The sequence below is a fragment of the Seriola dumerili genome, unplaced genomic scaffold (genome assembly GCF_002260705.1).
Source record: "Seriola dumerili isolate Sdu_G_001 unplaced genomic scaffold, Sdu_1.0 BDQW01000024.1, whole genome shotgun sequence".
Lineage (NCBI taxonomy): Eukaryota > Metazoa > Chordata > Actinopteri > Carangiformes > Carangidae > Seriola > Seriola dumerili.
The window spans coordinates 1,891,412-1,912,505 of record NW_019174279.1 but is presented as its reverse complement, the minus strand read 5'-3'; the positions used below and the strand labels follow the sequence as shown (position 1 = coordinate 1,912,505).

At 39.0% G+C, this 21,094-nt stretch overlaps 2 protein-coding genes across 7 annotated transcripts in view; one reads left to right on the top strand and one right to left on the bottom strand.

The window, feature by feature from the left end:
* Window positions 1-8,072, top strand: part of lmbrd1 (LMBR1 domain containing 1) — a 56,876-nt gene extending 48,804 nt beyond the window's left edge. Inside the window, exons 15-16 of the mRNA XM_022763722.1 lie at window positions 6,135-6,226; window positions 6,609-8,072. Of these exons, the coding sequence (XP_022619443.1) occupies window positions 6,135-6,226; window positions 6,609-6,719 (203 nt within the window). The 3' untranslated portion in view covers window positions 6,720-8,072. The remainder of the gene's footprint in view (window positions 1-6,134; window positions 6,227-6,608) is intronic.
* A 5,778-nt stretch (window positions 8,073-13,850) lies between these two features.
* Window positions 13,851-21,094, bottom strand: part of adgrb3 (adhesion G protein-coupled receptor B3) — a 115,567-nt gene continuing 108,323 nt past the window's right edge. For 4 of the 6 annotated variants that reach the window (XM_022762872.1, XM_022762907.1, XM_022762881.1 and 1 more), the window contains 7 exons: window positions 20,694-20,865; window positions 20,460-20,555; window positions 19,577-19,616; window positions 17,370-18,046; window positions 17,178-17,213; window positions 16,180-16,284; window positions 13,851-14,926 (listed from right to left, as the gene is read on the bottom strand). In XM_022762872.1, the coding sequence (XP_022618593.1) occupies window positions 14,681-14,926; window positions 16,180-16,284; window positions 17,178-17,213; window positions 17,370-18,046; window positions 19,577-19,616; window positions 20,460-20,555; window positions 20,694-20,865 (1,372 nt within the window). In that variant the 3' untranslated portion in view covers window positions 13,851-14,680. The remainder of the gene's footprint in view (window positions 14,927-16,179; window positions 16,285-17,177; window positions 17,214-17,369; window positions 18,047-19,576; window positions 19,617-20,459; window positions 20,556-20,693; window positions 20,866-21,094) is intronic. The other 2 variants (XM_022762890.1, XM_022762899.1) reach the window with 1 other exon arrangement.

The following is a 21,094-nucleotide window of genomic DNA, read 5'->3' as shown; positions in this document are numbered from 1 at the left end:
TCCTGTACACAGCACTCCTAACTCAGTTTCCTCCCCAAAACAAAAACAGTTCTCCAGTTAAATCTGTTTCAGTCTCTTAAAAAAAAACTCTGTACATTGCGTAAAGGCATTTTACAAAACCTGTGTATGTCAAGAACAATATCATTTGTTATGGAATTGCAGCTGAAAAACTTATTTTTGCAACAAGGAAAGTTTATTTCACATTTAGTATCAATAAATCCAATCCAATCCAAATGCTTGTTTTTGACACAGTAGCTCAATTTACCACTAAACGCCCTCTGGGTCATTGCTCCAGTTTTCCTGCTGATGAATTTCTTGTTCTTTTTCACCTGTAAGGTTGACAATGTCAGTGACAGAATTATAAAATATTATAAGACCCCACAAACCCACCTCATTCTGTCTAAATGTCCAGCTTTTACCATGGAAGACATTTCACATTACTTTTAGTTTGAATCCAAGTGATGAAACTCCTGATACAGGGGAGTGTTTTCACACTGTGGACTGCTGTCTGTTTCCTAGCAACTTGCCGGTTTCCACAGCATTGTTTTAAAGAGCTTCAGGTGGAGGAGAGGATGGTCGAATTTTATGTGTTGCCTCTGAGATGTCAGGTGCCCAAGTAATTTTCAACAGGAGACTCCCTCAACCCCAACACAAATTAATAGTAATTTTGTTTGCATCAAGGGGATCATCATCAATTTGCATTGCAATTGAATATGTCAATCAAAAGTTATTCTCTTGAAAGAAAAATGTCCGTCTTGTAATCCCTCTACCTGTTCTTTGAAAATGCAGTTTCAAAGAATATCTGTTTGCTTGGAATTGTGTCAGAAGACCTTCACTGATAACAACACTTGGCAACTAGCTGTTGAAAATAGTGGAGCATTTAGCGAACGAGCCAGTGGTTTGTCTCAGGAGCTGCTCGGGACCAAAAACCTCTTTCAGGACCTCTGAAACCGAACTCCAAATAATGGGAAGGCTGTTAACAAGCTGTATAATGTCTTGTGTCAGTACTTCTAACAGACTCAATATTAGAGCTGTAGCTGCATCCCCACATCTCAGACATGATGTCGGTGAGTTTAATAGTTGAATCATAACCAGCTGTAATAGAAAACAAGACCCGGGTTGGAAATACTCGCAGTTTTCTCTCTTGGTCTCCTGTGAGTATAATCAGTGGTTTAGGTAAGGTCCAGTTAGGTTACTTCTTCATATGTAGTCTTTTGTGTCTGCATCACAAGCACTGCTCAAATGGATGAAATGGATAACATAAATAAATAAATAAAATTTTGCTCAGCGAAGAAGATGCTTTTGGTGAACTTTCATTGACAATACTAATATGAGAAGCCAGAGGTTTGAAAATAGTTCTGTTGAAGGAACATCAGCATCCTCAAAGGACATTGCAATGAAAGTGCTCTGTTGCTCTTTAGATGGAGTGAAAGCAAAAGCACACAGTGTAGGTACACGAGTGCTTGCTGATAGAGAGGCTTTTACAACGAACACAATGTGTGTGAGTGAGTGTGTGTGTGTGTGTGTGCGTGCAGGGTTTCATGCATGTATTTGTGTTGGAATGCCGAGATGAAAGTTATACATAATGGATCATGCAACACAGGGCAGCACTCACCCGGGTATCATGAGTCAAGGTGAAATTACCAGCACTTGCACACTGCCCCATGCTCTTCTCAGAGAACGGTAATGATTTCAAGGTGAAGCGGGGTCAGTGGCGTACATGATAATATATTTAGGCAGACCACTGTTGTGAACCATCTGTAGGTCCCACTTGGAGCCCTGCAATTCAGGTGAGCAGCTGGAGAGCTACAGATGGCTGAGGTACTGGAGGAAAAGAGCGGGTTCGTGGGGATGAAGATAGACTTTCTTCTTCTATTATGTGTTGATCCTGGAGAAGCAAAAGCTGATTGTTGGTACACCGTCAGGGCTCCCGGGAGGGGTCTTCTCTATCTAATCTTGATTATAGATGAAACAGATCTGGATGTTCCTTTTCTTTTTTTTAATTTTTTTTTTTTTTTTTTTTTTTTAAGTCAACACTCTAGAGAGGGAAGCTTTTGAAAAAACTGACTGTAATGAATAAATTCCAAACCACACTGAGTTATTGCTGTGGACCTTGATGTCATGTAGCTTGGTATAAGTCTGATTGCACTGTTCATGGGGTTCAAGTCAGTGTGAAGAGCTGTGTAAGAAACAGTGTGATAGGAGCAGCTCAGCAGGGTTAGCGTTAATGCTCCAGATGGCTCTCTAACATAGCCAGACAGTGCATTTCATTTTCAGTTCAGCTTTGTGGACTTTCTCTCTTGCCTTGTTCCATTGACATTATACACGTCTGATTAGGAGAGTATTGAAACACTTGTCTTTTTTATTGCTTTAGTGTGCATGGCTAAGCTAATTAATACATGTGATCAGAAGGGAAGCGTTTTTCCCTTTCCCTTTCTTTCTGTGTTTTGACACAAAACAAATTGAAGCACAGAGAAAAGACTCAGACACTGCACGCATATCATTGGCCCTTCCCACATTTGACGTCATCCACATTTCCTGTGCCTGCCAATACCCATTCATGCACATAAAAGGGAAAGACTTGGCTTAAGAATTCTTTTATTTTTCTACCTTTTATGCCAGTCGGATCAATAGCAGTATCAGTTCTGTCAAAAACTGGAGAGCTAAGACTCAAAGGTTATGTCATCAGCATAAAGCACAGAGCTGCTCCACAGACACAGAAAGCAATTGGATTTCATAAAGTAATAAATGAGTCTCTTTCCTCAAGTTTTTTGTTTTGATATGTTTATGGTTCTCAGTTAATACTTGAGCTGTCCTTGGTCATAGCAGCAAAATGTCACTTCAGGAACGTAACAGAATAAAGTTGTGAAATGTCCTCAGGTCATTGCCAGGTTCACGTAGGTTCATTAAATGGATAACTACTGTAGAACATATTGGTTTTTACTCCTTTCACCTTATATATATGCATACTTTCTCTACACACAATATCAAAAAAACGAGATAAAGAGAAATTAGAAACATCCCTATAAATAAGTAAAATAAGATAAATAAGTGAATGATGTAGTATTTGGTTAATGAGGTTAGCGGGCATGTGAAGGTTTTCGTACTTTTTGTGGTGGATTCTTGAATATACTATAGGGCAAGGACATCACAAGTAAAGAGAAATTTTCTCTTAATAGGTTTATTCATGACTAAGACACACACACACACGCTTGCAAATATTTTTACTATGCAGCAGAGTCCCAACATATAACAGGATGTTATTCTAGACCTTATTGAATGTTCTGAAGGACTGTGATCACTTTGTGAACAGTACATGTGTATCATCAATTTTTATTTGAAAATCATTTGAAAATTTTCACTTCACAACAGTAATAATTTGGAAATCTTGAGAGGGTCCCAATCGAAGAGATTTCCTATTGTCTTCACCACTTGTCCCTGTCTCCTTGCGTGTCCCTGCTTTCACCTTTTTACCTTTTCCCTTTTCCCTTTTCAATGTGTAATAATGGATATGTTTGATGCATGCCTCCAAATGCATGTTACATCAGTCTAGTTGTATCCATTGGTTAAACCATATTCACATTGACAGTGACATGTCTTTCCTCTTTTCAGAAGACTGGTTGTCCTTTTTAGTTACAGTGACACAATTGCCTGAGGCACTGCTCTATATAGTAATAGTCTGTCTTTACCTCTTAAGTGTGTATACACCCCTTTTTTTAAACACAGATGTATAACAAGTCCTGCACTTGTGCACTTATTACCACTAACAATAGATGTGTTGCATTTTATTATGCCTCCACACTGGCGGCTAATTAGATTTGGTGGTCAAAGGTCAAAGTCCGTGTGACCGCACAAAACACTTTTTAGCCATAACTGCAGACTTCACACAGAAGTTATGACCAAATTTCACAGAAATGGTTAATATTTTATATGATTCTGGATAAAGAGGAATGTAATCTGACACTATAGTCTGAGTGGTTTAGGCATACAACTGTGAAGTGGTAATTCTGGTTTTCACATGATTAGTGCAGTTTTTTATTCCAGTCAAATAAAATTTAGTCTATGGTTTTACATATATGATCAATAATCATACATCAACATGCAGACACAGTGCAGCATATGTTCAATTTAATCTACAGTCAACAGAGGTGGGAATCATCTCCACTGTCTTTTAAATATATTACTTATATATGTGTATATATACACATATATAACTAATATATTTTAATTTTATTTTGTTGTCTCTTGTGTGTGTGTGTGTGTGTGTGTGTGTGTGTGTGTGTGTGTGTGTGTGTGTGTGTGTGTGTGTGCGCACCTGTGTCAGTCCATCATACACCTTGATTAAGGTTGTACAGTGTACATTATTTCTAAAAAAAGTCACTTAGTCTAAAATGATTAAGACAAAATATCAAACAGTTCTGTTGTGCAAAAACATTGGCTAATTGCCAATTGAGTTATTCTTGTTAATGAAACTGTTAAATGAATCAACTATTGCAGAAAATGTATATATGATTTAGTTTTGTATTGTGGGGTAAACCAGAACACCTGGAGTACACCCAAACAAACATATGGGCAATTTAGAGTCGCCCACTAACCTTACCTGCATGTCTTTGGACTGTGGGAGGAAACTGGAGCACCCAGAGGAAACCCACACAGGAACGAGGAGAACATGCAAACTCCACACAGAAAGAACCTTCTTGCTGTGTGGTGACGGTGCTAACACCTGCACCACCGAGTCCTTATTCCTATTATTCTGTGCTGTAGCTCAGGAAGAGGAGATTGTGACCATATTTCCTGCGACTTGGCTGGTTGGCAGAGGCATACAATTGCAAGGTGGTAATTGTAGTCGCACTCATGCTATTTTTCTGGATGATAGTCCTCACCACAGAGAAGTTACTTCTCATATTTCTCCAAAGACAAGAATCCTCTTTCCAGAGGCCATGTGTCTGTCTTCTTTTCTTTCTTCACTCCTCATTTACCTGCTCCCAGTTACTCTACTCTTACCTTCTACCTTCATCATCAGTCACTGAAGAAATCCAATATTTTCCTTCCTTCCTTCCTTCCTTCCTTCCTTCCTTCTGACAAGGGTATCTGTATCAATTACTCAAAAATAGAGAACAAAAAATAATGCGGAGGATGTTTTAGGATGATGTCACTTAGCAAACTATTTTTCTAAAAACATTTACATTTCATAGGGGGTTGCCAAGTGACCTGTAACTCAAGTCTGCCGCCTGCTGAAACCATTTTCGGCTGCAGTAGATAGAACTACTGTATATGAATACACAAAACATGTAAATTCCGATGAAAATACCTTCTATGTTGGGAGAGGCATGAAAAGCAGTGCTGTCATTCTGTGGAAGCTGCGAAGTGCTACGTTTTCATGCTGTGCTTTATTTATTCATTTTTCATGGGTTTTAAAGCTGAAACGGTTTCCTGCAATGTTTAGTGTATTATTTCTTTCTTTTTGAATTTCAATCCTTACAAACTACAGATATGTCTGTTTTCTAACCATGCAAATTATGAAACATTTATATTGAAAGCTAAATTTGACAGTCTATAATACAACTTTCAGCCACATCCCACAGCCTTCTGTTAATTAATAGCTAAGAAACTGAAGCATGAGTTTAGTCCCCATGTAAAGAGTGACACATTTAAATTCAGCTTTTTGTGGATGACAGTCGTAATTGCATTCTTCTGAGATGGTCTGAGAAGTCCAATGACTTTTTCATTTGTTTTTAAGATCGCTTACACTTTGTTTTTTGTTTTTTTTCTATTTAATTAAACTCATTTTCCAGACTAGTTTTTTTGGAAAGAAAATATTTACAAAATATGTATCTGTTTTATCTGTGTCATATAGAAACTTTATGCCTGTAGAATACTAAAGGTGTGGAAAAATATAGTTTTTCCACTTGATCTCGCAATGGGGAAATATTTGCTCTACTTGAAGACATGACAAGTAAAAATGACTGTGAAACCAACATACAGAAGTAAACATCCTGGTATTGTATAGATTGAACTATTTACTTTTGAATACTCTTTGTCTTTAGTTTTATGTGTATTTTTTCATTAACTTGTATACACTTATAACGATAAGATTTATGAAGACCTCCTTGTGTTTTCTCTGTCTCTTTCAGACCAGTGCACAGTGACAAGATCCTATCTCTTCCTCCACAAGTTCTGGTTCTTTAGTACCATCTACTACTTTGGTAACTGGGCCTTTATTGGGGTAAGTCCAGGGAGGTAAATAAAATGTCATGATCTTGATTTTAAGTAGAGGGAGCATTATAGTAGAATTTGGGGTGAATGGAAACTCTGCATTTAGTTATTTTATATCTTTTGAACAATAAAACATTTACAGCAGCAACATCCATAAAACATTTAATTTAGTTCAGTATTTTCTTCAGGGAAGAGTGCGAGAGCAGAAGCACATCATTTCATTTCTATTCAGGAAAAAAGGTGACTGCAAAATGCTTTTCCAAGAGTGCACACAGCCAATATCCTCTGCGAAATATTTAATAGCCTCTTTTTCCTGGGTGCTGCTGATCCTGATTCTATCAAATGATCCTTATGAAATATTGTCTAATGTGTGCTTTGCTTATTATTTTCAGGCTTTCCTCATTGGTCTGGTGGTGTCCTGCTGCAGAGGGAAGAAGTCTGTGATTGAAGGAGAGGTGGAGGCCGATGACTCAGACATAAGTGATGATGAATATGTGCACTGAAAATCAGTATTCACTTGATCAGGTTTGTAGATATGCCAACCTTAAGTTAAAGGGACTAGTTTCATAAACAAACAAATGACTGTCAGTAATTTGTCATAATTTAATTAATTGGTCTTAAGGAGTTATTGCAGTGGTGTCGTTTGGATTCCAGCCTTGTTTTCAGTTGACGCATCTCCCCTTAATGAGAGCGCTCAGACTGTCTTTCTCACTCAATATTATTGATGACTTTGGGATTCTGGGAGTGTCCTCCAACTCAAGCCTACCTTGAGAATTGACTTCTCAACAGTTTGAAGCTGACACAAATTGGTCATTTTTCTACTGGAGGAGACACATTATTGTGGCAGCCGAGACAGGGTCATATGCTGCTTCAAAACCTTGTCTAAGCTTTATTTGGGGACAGAGCTTAGGCATAAACTGAGTTTTTTTCCATTCTCTAAGCACTTTCTAGACATTTTACACAGTTACTTTACGACAATATGTATAGTTTGCTTTAGTATACCTTTTAAGATAAAATACTGACAACTATTGAGTCTACATGAACTGTTTTGCCTGCTTGTTTTCTGAAAAGCTAATCGGTATGACAGCAGTAACATTTTCAAAGTTTATTTGGCTTGTTCTTTTCTGAGGTTACATATATTGCTAGTGGATGTGCTGCTTTTACTCCTGCATTTAGTTCTTTGCAGTTTCAGACCATTATTTAAGCAAATGTTATTGTACTTGTATACCTGCACTGTGTGTGAAATGTACAGGACCAATTGTGGCTGTAGTGTTTTCAAGTATTCAGTTATTCTTGGTTTTTATTAAATAGGTTAAACAGCTTTTTGCTAAAATAGAAGAAAAAAAAAGAATTAATCAAAGATATGGGTGTCATTTTCTTTTAATTAAGGATACTTCTCATTTTCAGCAGCAGGCTTATAACATATAACTATTAATGGCTTCTTTCAGTCGTTGTATTTAGTGTATTTAGCAGTCTGTGTCAGAATGAATACAAACTGATTAATTAATAATTAACAAATTCACAGATAACATGAATATAATATGAATATGAGAATGACATTCTTTTAATTTGGAAACCAAATATTTGTGCCTCATGAATGTATTTTGCCATGATGGGCGCACACTGCTGTATATGACAGCCTAAATAGCCTAAATTAGCCTCACAGAAATCACCCTGAATCTATATTAATTTTTTTTTGCTTTTTTGCTTTGAGATATTAGTCTGTGTTTCTTTTGTTGAGAATCACTGGAGCCAGCAGCTGGAAATGTGGTTAGATGATGATCACAGAAGCTGCATCACATGCTGTTGACAATATTGAATGATGCCTGTATTTAAAGAAATAAAACAATTTTAAACACCCTAAGAAATGTATATTTTTTCTAGTTTCAGACATTGTCAACCCTTCTTTTCATATCTGGTATTCAGTGCAGATTTTGCCTTTCTTCTGACATCTCAACAACATGATGCAGCCGTAAGTATGAATGGTTAATATTTTAGCATGCTCACATTTGTGTCACAGTTGTGTGGAATAGAGCAAAGCTATCATATAACGTATAGCTGTTATTGTTATGTTCATGTCACATTTGCTTTCAGTCACACTTTATCTGTATTGCACATAATGTCAATAGTGTCGATCAGGAGCTTAGAGCACGTTATTTCTGTAGTACATGTTAGTGTAACAGTTGAGTGAGTACATGTACAGTACAGTACAATTGTTAGTGTGCACCAAATGCTAATACCCAGCCAGTTCATTTGTTCAAAGCTTCAGTGTTCTAGGTGTTTTAGGTTCCCAAGGTTAAGACTTTTCTTTTTTGGGGTTTTTTTTTAATCAAAACCAATACAGTTCCTCCCAACTGCTGAGCCAATTTGATTCCAAACTGTCCATGGCCATTTGTTATTACCTGTCAGTCCCTGCTATCAAGTACACCCCCTGAAACATCTGATCATTCCTCATATTGCTGTCTATAAAACATATTGGTTTCTACCGAGTCTTATGAAAAATCTGTCTCTAGTACAAAATGTGTGATGAGGATGAAAGAATTTGAAATGGCCATTAATTCTGTGTTACTTAGACAGTATTTATCTTCATTAATCACTGGCCATAACGAGTGCTGTGACAAAACTATGGCTGCGGTGTGGTCAGATTTTATGAAATCTCTTTAAGAGCTGCATAGTTTATAACCACAATCAATATGCTGTGAGTGAGAAAGTGTTCTCTGCTGCTCAGAGCTGAGGTTTTGACTCAAAACAAGTTTTGGAGTAATAAGGATGTGTATCAAATGAAACTGACAGTTAAATACATCTGTACTTAGATTAGTATGTAACTCCTCGGTGCTTGTACATGACATTTTGTTTGCATGTCCAATTAGAGTTTGTGGTATGCATACCTTGTCATAACTATTGTGCATGTCTACTTTGAGTTAAGACATTATCTGATATGCCACCCCCACATACACTAATAAACCAAATAAGCCTTGAGCCAAAAACATGAAGCCCCAGAACTCTCGCAGAGAGGATTGTGCGATCAGCGTGTCAGATCAGAGGATTTGGGCTGTTCAGAGTGCAACTTTTCTTGTCATCCCCATTATTCAAAAGCCAGTCTTGTCTCGTATTTTCCCTTGTTTCGTAGGCTCCTCTTGCAAGTTTGTTTGGGAACAATGAACACACTTTAATGAATAAATTAATGAATTAGTTGAGGAAAAATATTTTTGTAGGGAGCTACTACAATGGAAAAATCTGCCTGAGGGCCATACATAACAGATGCATTTGATTTTGTACAAAATTGACATAGTGGTGAGCATAAACATGAACACAAATTTTGATGCTACACACATTAGAACTCTAGTTTTTATGCAAATTCATTTTGCTCCAGTATTTATTGTTTTTGTGTACACATTATTGCTGCAGTCTGAGCAATTCTGGCCAACTGTTTACATCTATCAAATTTGCAGGGACACTCCACGATGTCAACAGGGGAGATTGTAAACTTTCCGACCTAATTGTGTTGGAACTCGAGGGTTCTTGAGAAATCTCCAAATCATTTAAAATCCAAGAAGAAGCCACTAAATCTCTAAGTCACCAAGAAAGCAGTGGGCCGATCAGACCATTTGATTAGATTAGATTCCCATTATTTTATGTGATAATCTAATCTAATCTATTCTAATCTAACTTTATATCCCCATTTGTGTCATGCCTGATCCTAATAATTATCAGTGAAACAATGAAAATGATTCTCTACCCGTTATTTTATGTGATAATCTAATATAAAAACTGCAGAAACTATAAAAACAAAACCTAAAAAAAAAAAGTCTTTGACAGTTGATAAAAGTTCTGTTTTTCTGAGGCAGTCGCTGTTTTTAAATAAGGCAGAGGTGATTGTGTGGAGAACTGTAGATACCAGAGAAATTACATGACAGGACAGCCATTGTCAGGGGCCTCTGTACCTATCATCTATCTTCCTGCTCCACAGGATGAAAGACCATAATGGATTATATAGTGCATGGTAAGTACCTGCTGTGGAGCCTTCCAGAGTTTCATTTTCTCGAGGGTATCAAAACTTTTTCTTCATTTTAGGTGCAACTATCTTGGAAAGTACTGTCATAGTTTTACAGGTAATTATAGCTTTTCTGACACGTACAGCATCGTTAGCTAACTTGCTGAAGTTTGTCTCCAAGTTGGACAATACTTTTTTTCTAGTCTATCAAAATATTTTGATTTCATTATACAGTTGCTTTTATAATTCTGGTGATAAACATGTCAGGAATTTAAAATCCTTTTTAATCCTAATAGTGGTAACCTTGTAGTTTCACCGGATAAACAACCCAAATTAGCTTTTGTTATGTATTTGTAGCAGTTCATTACCAAGTAAAACTACAGAAGTTGAGAACAGCCATTTCTGCTATTAGTTATCACAAGTTAATTATTTTGTTATGAGATATGAGACAAGACAAAGCTTGTTTTCACGTGATAACAGATTAATTTATCTCATTATCTTGAGAAAACAAAAGGCCGGTTTCTCGATATAACGAGATCATTTTATCAGGTTTCCTCGAGGTCACGGGTCAATTATAGAGAACGTGAAAATGAGAGTCTGGTTCATTTGATCACACCTGATTTCATACTTCAAGATCACTGTCATGACTCATGGTGGATTCATAACTGAACAGTAGGTCAAGGCGTGAAATGATTAAAAAATTTTTTTTTAAAAAAACCCTTGATCACATGAAAACAAACTATGTTTAAATTTACACAGCAATTAAAAAAATTATAATTGCAAGTACGTCTGTCCTCGGCCTCCGTATAAAGCCACCTGCAGACAAACAGTGTATTGCTGCTCTGGAATACATGGTATGGATGCATGCATTTGGTGCCATTTTGCCAGAACTGTGTTAACATTGTCTAAATTTCCACGAGGATGCCGTCGCAAACGTTTCCCGGCTTGAAACCTGACATGAATTGGTGCTCGATTAGAAATTAGTTTAACTGCTAATGTTATCAGTTCGTGGGAGTGAATTCCTTTGTTCAAAAACATACCTATTACTGTCTTGCCAAACATTTTGCTGAACAAACACCACTTTTCCTCTTTCATTATGTCCTCCATAATATTTTTTGGAATGAACTCTGTGTTTCTTGGGTGGCCTCCGGCCTTTCCTCTGGGCATTAACTCTCCTGACAGGCCCTTGATAGACCAAACAGCTTGCCTCATCCCTCAGTCGTGCCTCCAGGGAGGAAAGTGAGGCAGGATCAATGTGATTATGTTGATTCAGAAGCAGGTTAACCTCTTTGCTCTTACGGGCCTGTGGGACCTGCCACTCATTCCCAAATGAACACTGGTCCAGCAGGCTTGTCAAAATGTCCCAGGTCCACTCAACAACAATTTCCTGATACAGCTTTCCCGTTTTGGACACACATGGGAGTGTGTCAACCTTATAACAGACACATTTTCAGTGTCATCATTTGTGCATAAAAATCTAAATGTTCTGCAGGATTTTTATTAAATGACAGTCAAGTGTGAAATATTCAATCATTAAGAGTCGTCATCATAATCTTAGCCATATTAGTCTCATTAACCGATCCACAGAGAGATCTAATCTAAGTTCAAGCAACACTTCACAGCAAGTGAAGTAGCTCCATATTTCATGGTGTTGGGTTTTTTTTTTCATGTTTGCATCTTAACTTTGCTATTTAAAGGCTTGCAGCAAGTGGTGGCACAGACAGACTATGATACTAATGATTTTGTCTGGGGACTTGTTTGCACATGGTGCCTATTAAAAATACAGAGGCTGTTAAAATAAAAGTGGCAGCATGTTTTCCCCAACACAGTGATCAAGAAAAATACATTGTTAATGTGAGAAACCATGAACCGATGCATTAAGTCTGCAGTATTTTTGCCCACATATGTACCTTTAAACCTCCTCTTAAAATAGACCTTTTCATATTGGTCAAATTTGCCATGTTCAGTTGCTGGTGAATCGCTACATGGCACAGTCATCTGACAGATGACATAATTCACCCAGCAGAGCTGATGAGGAACTTTGATCCCATACAGATTTTGTTCTACTCATTTGAATATGATTAGGTCATAAAAACACATAAATTATCTCTGGAGGCACTGAAACTTGTCAGTTTCCATCTTTCTTCGAATGATATTCCTTCTATGGAAGAAAAAGGCTGTCAGCCATGCATTTATTACGCAAATGCTAACAGTTTTGGGGGATAACAAAATAAAGTTTCAACAGCTTGCAGGAATGGTAAATAAAAGAAATGCATTCAGTAGCTTATGCCACTTGCTTTCCCAAGATGACACTGGTTATTTCAAGCGTGACAGCTTAGATTTTCATGTTGAAGTGTACGGCACAATCTGTGTTTGTCTTTCAAAGACAAAAAATAACAGTCATCAATATGGAAATCCCTAAGCTAAACATCTATAGGCATACATCACAACTGTTCAAGCGGTGGCTGCTTCATACTGTTTGAAAATTTGTGAAACTCAAAATAATATTGCCATCTTGTAAACCCTCACACCCAACAATCACTCTGTTTAAATGTGCCATGTTTTATAAAGATAATCGGTTTTGCTCATCCCTCAAGCTTTGTATGAAATTGACAGTTCTCAGTCTGGAACATAGAACCAGAGCCAGTGATCAGATGTTAAAAGGCACTTCACTCTATTGGACGACAGCACATTAATGAAAAAAAAAAGAAAAAAAATCTCACAGAGCCTCTAACAGGCAGAAGTACTGTATATAATTAACCTAATTATGTCTGCTTATCTAAATTGAAATGCACTGTAAATCCAGACATCGATGTCTATACTGAGATGTACATGTAATCAACTTAATTTATATTGTGGCAGAGCAACAACTGAGTGTGTCTTTATTGTCTGCTCCCCCCCTTTTTCATTTTTTGTCATCATTCTTCACTGATGGTGCAGGTCCAGCTCACACCTCCTCCTCCTCCTCCTCCTCCTCCTCCTCCGTCTCTTCCTCCTCTCCTGCTGGGTGGACCACTGGTCCCCGGAGGGAGGACACATACCGATGCTCTCATTGCCAGAGTGCCAGCCATACTGCAGACCACCAGACAGAACAAACAGGATTTTCTCTTGCGTCCTCACACCTTCCTCCCATTTCCTCTCTATCCGGCCCTTGCCTGCCCGGGAAGATCTGAACTGATCTTATCAGGTGAGCCTTCTGGAGGTGCAGAAACCTATTAGGAGTTTGAATGTTTCCCTATTCAAATTCAGAAATCAGATACAGGGTCGGTTTGGAAACTTTACAGTAGTTACCTTCAACTGCAGTTAAAAGTAAGATTTAAATCCTAGAGGGAATGACTGCGCGAAAACTTATCAGGGGAAGAAAACTTCTTTGACATTTTTTGGATAATCCAGTCTGCACTAAACTAACCCTGAGAAAATGTATGTTTAACAAAAGTCAAGGCAGTTTTCATGGTTTTTTTAGCATAATGAGACACCGTCAGTGATGAGTTTTCTTAGATGGCCAATTTTGAACCATTAATACTCTTTTTTTCATATCCAGTCACATCCCCCATCATTTGATTTCAAGCATGGTGAGCAATGCATTTCACAACCCAACAAACCACATAAACTTGACACAACCTCTGAAGCAGTACGAACATATTTCCTCTTTTATTTACATTCCTTTTCAAATGTTAACATTTTTCGCTATAACTTTTGATCAGGTTGGCATTTTTTCTCATTAAAATAAATTGGCACAAGTAAAACATATGTAGACAAAAGTTTATTTACACCATACAACATTTTGTTTTTAAATATTTTATACAGAGCTGCAGATGAGAGAGCTTGCTGGGATCCTTCAAGCAGATTCTGCAGTATTAAAGTTGTGAAATATATTATTTATATAAAAGTGAGTATTATCTTTATTGCATTTAAAGCAATGAAGAATGTAGCTTGACAAACATTCATTTTAATATGACAGAAAAAATCCTCTTTGCCTCCCATGTTTTATATTATAAAGTAAAAAGTGTAGTAATGGCCAAACAGACTGTTATAAACTTTTTAAAAACCTGCATAAATATATACATTGTGCTCCCGGGTCAAGTTTTATGAAATCAAAACTAGACCCAATGAAGCTGGGACGACATGGCATGTCATTTGCTTTGTGAGGTTTCATCTAGAGAGATTACCTTTTTTAGCCAATTCCTCAACAGATAATTTGAAACACATGATGGTAAATATTGTACACCAGGCTGCCCCACACTAAGTACACTAGTGAGAATACAAAAAGTAACACTGATGTTTTTTTCCCTTTTTTTCTTTTTTCTCTCTCCTCAGTCCTTATATTGTATTGGCACATAATGTCCCTGCCACACTCGTATTATCCAGATATGTATGCCAAGGCTGTTAGAAAAGTCTGTTGCTTTATTCAGTGCAAAATACATCCCTTCCACCTCCTTCCCTAGTTTGCATTTTCTCCTTCTTCACCCTCTAGACCTCTGTTTGGAAGTCTCCCTCCTGGACGTCTAAGGGTAAGTTGACACACTTTTCCCACTCTGCAGGCGTCATCTCCAGTGAGTCCTTGGTTTCAGATTCTAGTACATTCATAGTGGCGTAATTCTGGTACTCACAGGCTGGATTGTAGCTCTCCCATGGGTTCTTGTTTGGCATTGCCTTGTCCTGTGAACATGGCCAGTGGGATGTGATATTAGTGGCATGACATCCTCTGCAGCTAAACTGTTATTTGTACAAAAAAAAAAAAAAAAGAAGACTTTTCAAGTGAAGTCAATGCATTCAAAAGGGCATAATATGAATTCCTCCCCATTACTAATTGAAAATAATGGATTAATGCTGTGGAAAGCATCAAATAACAAAAGATAATGGTAGTGTATTAAATGTGAACATGCGTACACTATTATCATGGAGTCATTGCAGAATTGTGTTTTCCCCAAGCTCAGTAACTGGTGCGCTATATGGCCTTCATGTGTGAGCCATTCATCTGAATGTGCTCTCATTGACAGTCCCAAAGACACTATTGCAAATAAGGGAGAGAAGCTGCTCCCAGTCAGGGAATACAAAATGGATACTAATGTCTGCAGCCAGCTCTGCAGTAGATTCATTTGGGAAAAAAAAAGAAAAAGGGGGAGTGAGAGTGTATTGTAGTTATCGCTTTCTATACAAAAGAACTTGCACTGGTAACTAAGCAACGGACCTCAAATTACATTGTGCTGTAGGGGTGATTGAAATGTGAGTGAAAAAGGATTACATACAGCCAAAAGGCTGCGACGTAGCTGACATTGTCTAATAGCCTGGCTGTGTTTGGTCACCAGCCCAATTTCTGTTTGTTGCCTTCAAAACAGAAAACATTGCTGCTTGTCTGAGAGAGATGGATAAAGCTTGACATCCCCGTTGTCTACAGCTCCAGCCAGGTGTGGAGACAGATGGTGGGACTTTTGATTTGTAGCGAGGTCAGGAAGAATTCTCATAATGCGCCTGACTTTTCTAGATCCACTGTGCCAAAGAAGTAAAATTTCCCCCCACACAGTTTCAGTACGAGAACAGTGAACTTAAGGTAATATTTGCATAGATGTTGATAGATTAAATAATCTGCCATGCATTAATGGAAAAAATGATGGGGTTGCTAAGTAGATAAATGTGCATGTAAATAAAAGTGCATTCATGGCCTTGCATTGGAATGGATGCACTCTATTGCAACAAGATTACCAAAGGTCTTTCTTCCCTGAAACTGGCCTTGTGGAGAAAATGCTTCAGTGCTTTTGAGGCGCAGCCCCCTCGCTCGCCCCCTGCCAGCTGCTGGCAGGCCCACTATGTATAGGAAGGTTCACTTCCACATGAATACTTTAGCTACATAAACGCTCATTTGCACAATCACACACTATGTGTCCTGCACCGGATATTTAAATAGGGTTATTTGGATGTTACTCTCTTTAATTGGCTGACAGCCACCCCCGTGGTTTCCTGTTACTCACCATGCTGCCCATATTTGGTATGTCTCGAAATCGGTCCAGGGTTTGAAATTTCTGATTCAGTTCCTGGAACAGCTCCATGTGTCTTTTCCTGGTGTGCATGACTTTCTGCAATGGCAAGGGTTTTTTCTTTGGTATTGACAGCCAATAACGGAAATGCATCTTCCTCTCCACCCCCTCCAACTCTGATCAATTTGTTAGTGTCATGGTAGTTTACTTATAGGCCAGGTTTGAAACAAATCTACTTGTCTCTGCATATATACAAGTGACTGCCAAAATAAAGGAAACACCGAAATAATTAAAGTTAGGGTGATAGGACACTGAAAGCCTTAAGTATTTTAATTTGCAGTGGCTGGGGTATCTAGATTAAAGATAATTCTTCAGTGACAAATTACCTCATTTAGAGTTTTGTTAGCGTAAGGGAAATCCTTACAATCAAACCTTGGCACAAAATTTCCACTTTAAGGGTTGGTGTGCATCTAAGCTAAAAGAAAATGCACCCCATGCCAAAATAGCTGCCAAAAAGCTCATGTTTCCTTTACTTTGAAAGAGTGTACAATATATATGCAGTAAAGCCCGATTTAACAATGCAAAGGAAATGCTAAAACCTGCCAAAGGGGGGTTGAATATGTGTTTGCAAGCCACTACAATAATTGCTGAAACCAGTGGTAAAATCAGATGTGAAATGTGCAAATGACTTTAAAAGCATACATTTTGAAAATCAACATATAGCTAATGGATGTAGGAGATGGAGGAGGACAAAATGTAGATGAGAACTGTTGCCCTGTTTGTCAGTTGACAGCCTTGCTTTTACCTTAACTACACAGCATGTCAGTAAATCTTGTTGAGTCAAGGCTGTGTGACTCCAATAAGCTTAAGAGGCACAACAAGTACTAGTAAATCAAATGACAAACACAACTGCAAAAAATGGCTTTTCTCTGCATAAAAAAAAAGCTAGATGCATGTATTATGGCAAGACATTTTTTTTTTTTTTTACATACCTCAAAGTCCAGATCAGAATATCGTGACTTTCGTCTCTGTAAAAATAAAACACGAAGGTATTAAGTTAGTAAGTAATCAGTTTCAGAAGATATGTACATTCATAAAGAATGTATGGTGTATTTTAAGGTGTGTAGTGAAGTGTTTATTGCAGCTCTGTGTCCTCTGCGCTTCATCCACATGAGCATATGTACCTCTAAGGAGCTCATAGATATTGTAGACCCTGTCTCACTCCTAGAAAGCCCCGCAGATTCCTCCATCTCAGCGAGGAAGTTCTTAACAGCCGTGCGAGGTTCAAAGGGCAGGTTTTGCATCTGCTCTGGAGCGCTAGGATACTGCTGCTCCAGGTTCACATTCATGTGGTCCATGCCTGACGGGCTGATATTGAAGTCAGGACTCATCTTGTAATGCATCAGCCTCTCGTGTGGCAGCGTATCCATAGTGATGTTCATCTTGGTGTCCTCTTTCAGGAGGGTGGGCACGTTACCCGACCCCGACACTGCTGCAGAGGCACGAGGCATGACTATGTAGTCTGTCTCCATCATCTGGCCCTGCACTGAGTGGCCCTCCATGTCATGGCCACCCATGTCTTGGTCGCTCTGGCGCATGGCATCGTCGGTGCACAGGTAAACAGTGCGGCGCATGTCAGCGTTGCTGTCGGCCATGCACTGCTCTTTCAGCTCGCTCACTCCCATCGGCATGTGCAGAGCTGAAGGCTGCTGGATAATCACTTTGGAGATGATGTTGCCAGGCAACGTGGAGTAGTTGAGGCCCTCAGGGGCCTTCTCATCCTCTTCATCATTGAGGGAAATGCGGGAGAGGGTGCCTGTTATGGTTGCGGCACGACAAGAGCCCATGTCTTTGTGGAGTGCTGCGGGGCAGAGTGATACCAGGATTAGTTGGAATTTCTCCGTAATGAAAGTAATGTCACAGTTTGTCTGAGATTATCCAGCATATGACCAAGAGAAGAGCAAGAACAAGAGAATTCAAATTCCCTGTGGATTTAGTACTGCCGAGGGAAAATGGTAATGATAGTGTGAATATGCACTGAGTGTGACATTACACCTAGACACAAAGGGACGCAACAGCAGGTATCTCTGGAGGCTGTAACAGTAAATAAGGATGTAGGATTCATTCTCCCTGCCATTCAGTATATAGCATGCTAATCCTAATTTAGTGATTGGTGATAACCTTGTAATGCACCAAATATTCTAAGAGACAGCAACTATCTATTCAGAAATACCCTCTGGTTATGAGAACACCCTGTCCTCCCCACTGAGCGTTTTAATCTTTGCCTCATGAATCAGTAGGAATTACGTTGTCTGCTCACAAAAGGCCTGCGAGGAGATTACAAATAAGATGTATTACTCGCCTCTTTGTTTGAGTCTAATTTAATGCTCATTGTGGACATGGGGAAAGCACCCTGAGTCTGGTATTCATACTGAGGAATTCCTCTGATCAAAGTTTACACTTTTACTCTGCAGGGTGACGCTGCAGAATATTACCTCTGCTGCTGACAATAATCCCTTTTTGTAAACAACCAACTCAAACCCTGTTTAGCCCCAGAGAGTAATCTGTAAAGTGCACTTCTCTCTGACTGCGGCTCTACTTTGCTCTGAATCTGGTCATGATTTATAAATGACACCTGTCTGCTCTGCCTTTTGGAATGGGGGATTCCACTTTAGCTTTAAGAGACTGCACAGCGTGAAGTAGCGTGGGTCAGAAGAGCCAGACGGCCCTTTTCGCCTCTTAACAAGCTGTGTTTCTGAGAGCTCTGAATAATGGTCAGCTCGGTTATTCCCTGCAGATCCATTTAGGGTGTGTTCTTCATTGGTTTGGAAGGGATTGGAGAAAGACAAGGGCTTGTGCGAGTTGCCACCGCATGCGGGATAACTTGCACAATCTCCTAGGAACATTTACTCAAGATACTTTTATTGAATCATACGCTTGTCTACCAGCAATTACTCTGGCTCAAAAGTACAGAACAACTAGGTGCAGGAATCAGGAGGAAATATTACCTCCCCACTAATATGAGCTATGCATTAGAGGAAGACAATCCTCCCAAAATCAGACACATAGCACCTGCGCACCTATTCTATGGCGGCATCAACATGCTAATGAAAAACATAATTACAAAATGCGACTGCTAGAAGATGAGAAAAAAGCTGCTGTTATTCACATTTATTGCAGTGAAGCTTACACATAAAGTGAATATCCAACAGCTCTCTTTATGCTGTTTTGTTCTCAGATTAAAGTCAGTGTTTTGGTAACTGTGAAAAAACTCCTGTGGGGATTGTTGGTTGTTATGTAACCTGAGCTATTTTTTACTGTCTAACCTCTTTTGGGGTTGTTTTACATGCAAGGCAAGGAGAATCTTGTTAACAGCAGACCATCTGGTTACCTGATCGGCAGGCGATGTCCACATCTTTCTCAAAGTCCGTCTGTGGAGAAAACACAGTCAGATGGTCAGTACTGCTGAAAATAAAGCCTTTTATATATACTGTGTATAAACAGAACCAGAGGCCTCCACATCTCTAAAAACCAGCTGCAAAATTAGGATCAATAGTATTTTTTTATTTTTTTATTATATCCCAATGCTGGAGAAAAATGCTAAGCAGTCATTTTTCTCTGCTTCATCTTAACAATTTATCAATAAAACATCCACGGAAAAAAAAAAAGCTACTGCAGCAGCTGGGAAGCGTTTTGTGCTCATTGCTAATGACTGTATTGAACCAGGGGGCCCTGACACCATTCTGCTATCATGAAGACTATTTCACTCTGAGGGGTATTAGAATACTAATGGCAGATCATTGCTATGATGTGCCAGTGGCATCGTCGTGCTAGATGAAGAGACTGGTGTCCCATTTCAAAGGTCAGGCAGGGAGCAGTCCTCTATTACCCCGTGAGAGGAAATGAAAGGGATGCATGGCAAACATGGACGCTAAGTTCAATCAAACAGAAATAAAGGATTGGGCTTAGGGCCTATGAAAACCAAAGGGAACTGATGCCATTTATCAGAGAGCCAAGTATCTACCCTGCATGTAATTGCAGCTTTGCAGAAGTGTTGTGTGGAAAATTATAAACCTAGGGGAAACAATGCCTCATGTTTTAGAGGTCATATTAAACTGAATAATTAGGCAATGTTTTAAAATTGCATGAAGAGCACAAGTTAAATTAAGGTCAAAGAGGTGTACATGTGTATTATAAATAACCAAGGAACATTAGGTCCGCTTAAATTACAGAGGATCTAATGGTTAAAGATAATAGAGGGTAACTGTGCCTACCATTATCTGAGCATGACCATTAGGGAAGGTTCCTGTTGCATCACCAGTGATTGGGTCTTGGCAGTTTCTGAGCCGACATCTGAAAGCATCTTGGACCTGAGGAAAGGGGGGTGGTGGTGGTGGTGGTGGGGGGGTGTCAGTATTTCATCACAACCACAATACCGGATATTACACGTTTCCTTGAGTAAACAAAGACCACAGGTGAAAGAAAGATGACTTCAAATCATCCTCTACCTCTCTCCGTAGGATACAGTGCACCATCACAATGACAAAACCCTGCAGTGAGTCAAAGACAGCAAAGAGGATCTGAAAGAGGATGGAGCGCTTGTCTGTCATGGCGAGCACTGCAGACATCCAGGTCAAAGCCAGCAGAGGTAGGACGACACAGGAACTCCACAGGGACGCCCTGTGAGAGGTGAGGAAGGATTGTGTAGAGGAAAAGAAACAGCATGTAACATTGCATGTTTACAATAGCAGATATTCCTATGGTGTAGATCTGATGTCCTGTGGATGTAACTGGAACATCAGTTTACGCTGCAGTGGACTGCGTGTTAGTCTAAATTGTCGAGGTGGACACTCTGTACATACAGAGACTCCCTGTAGCATCGTCTTATTGATTCAGAGACACTGACAGG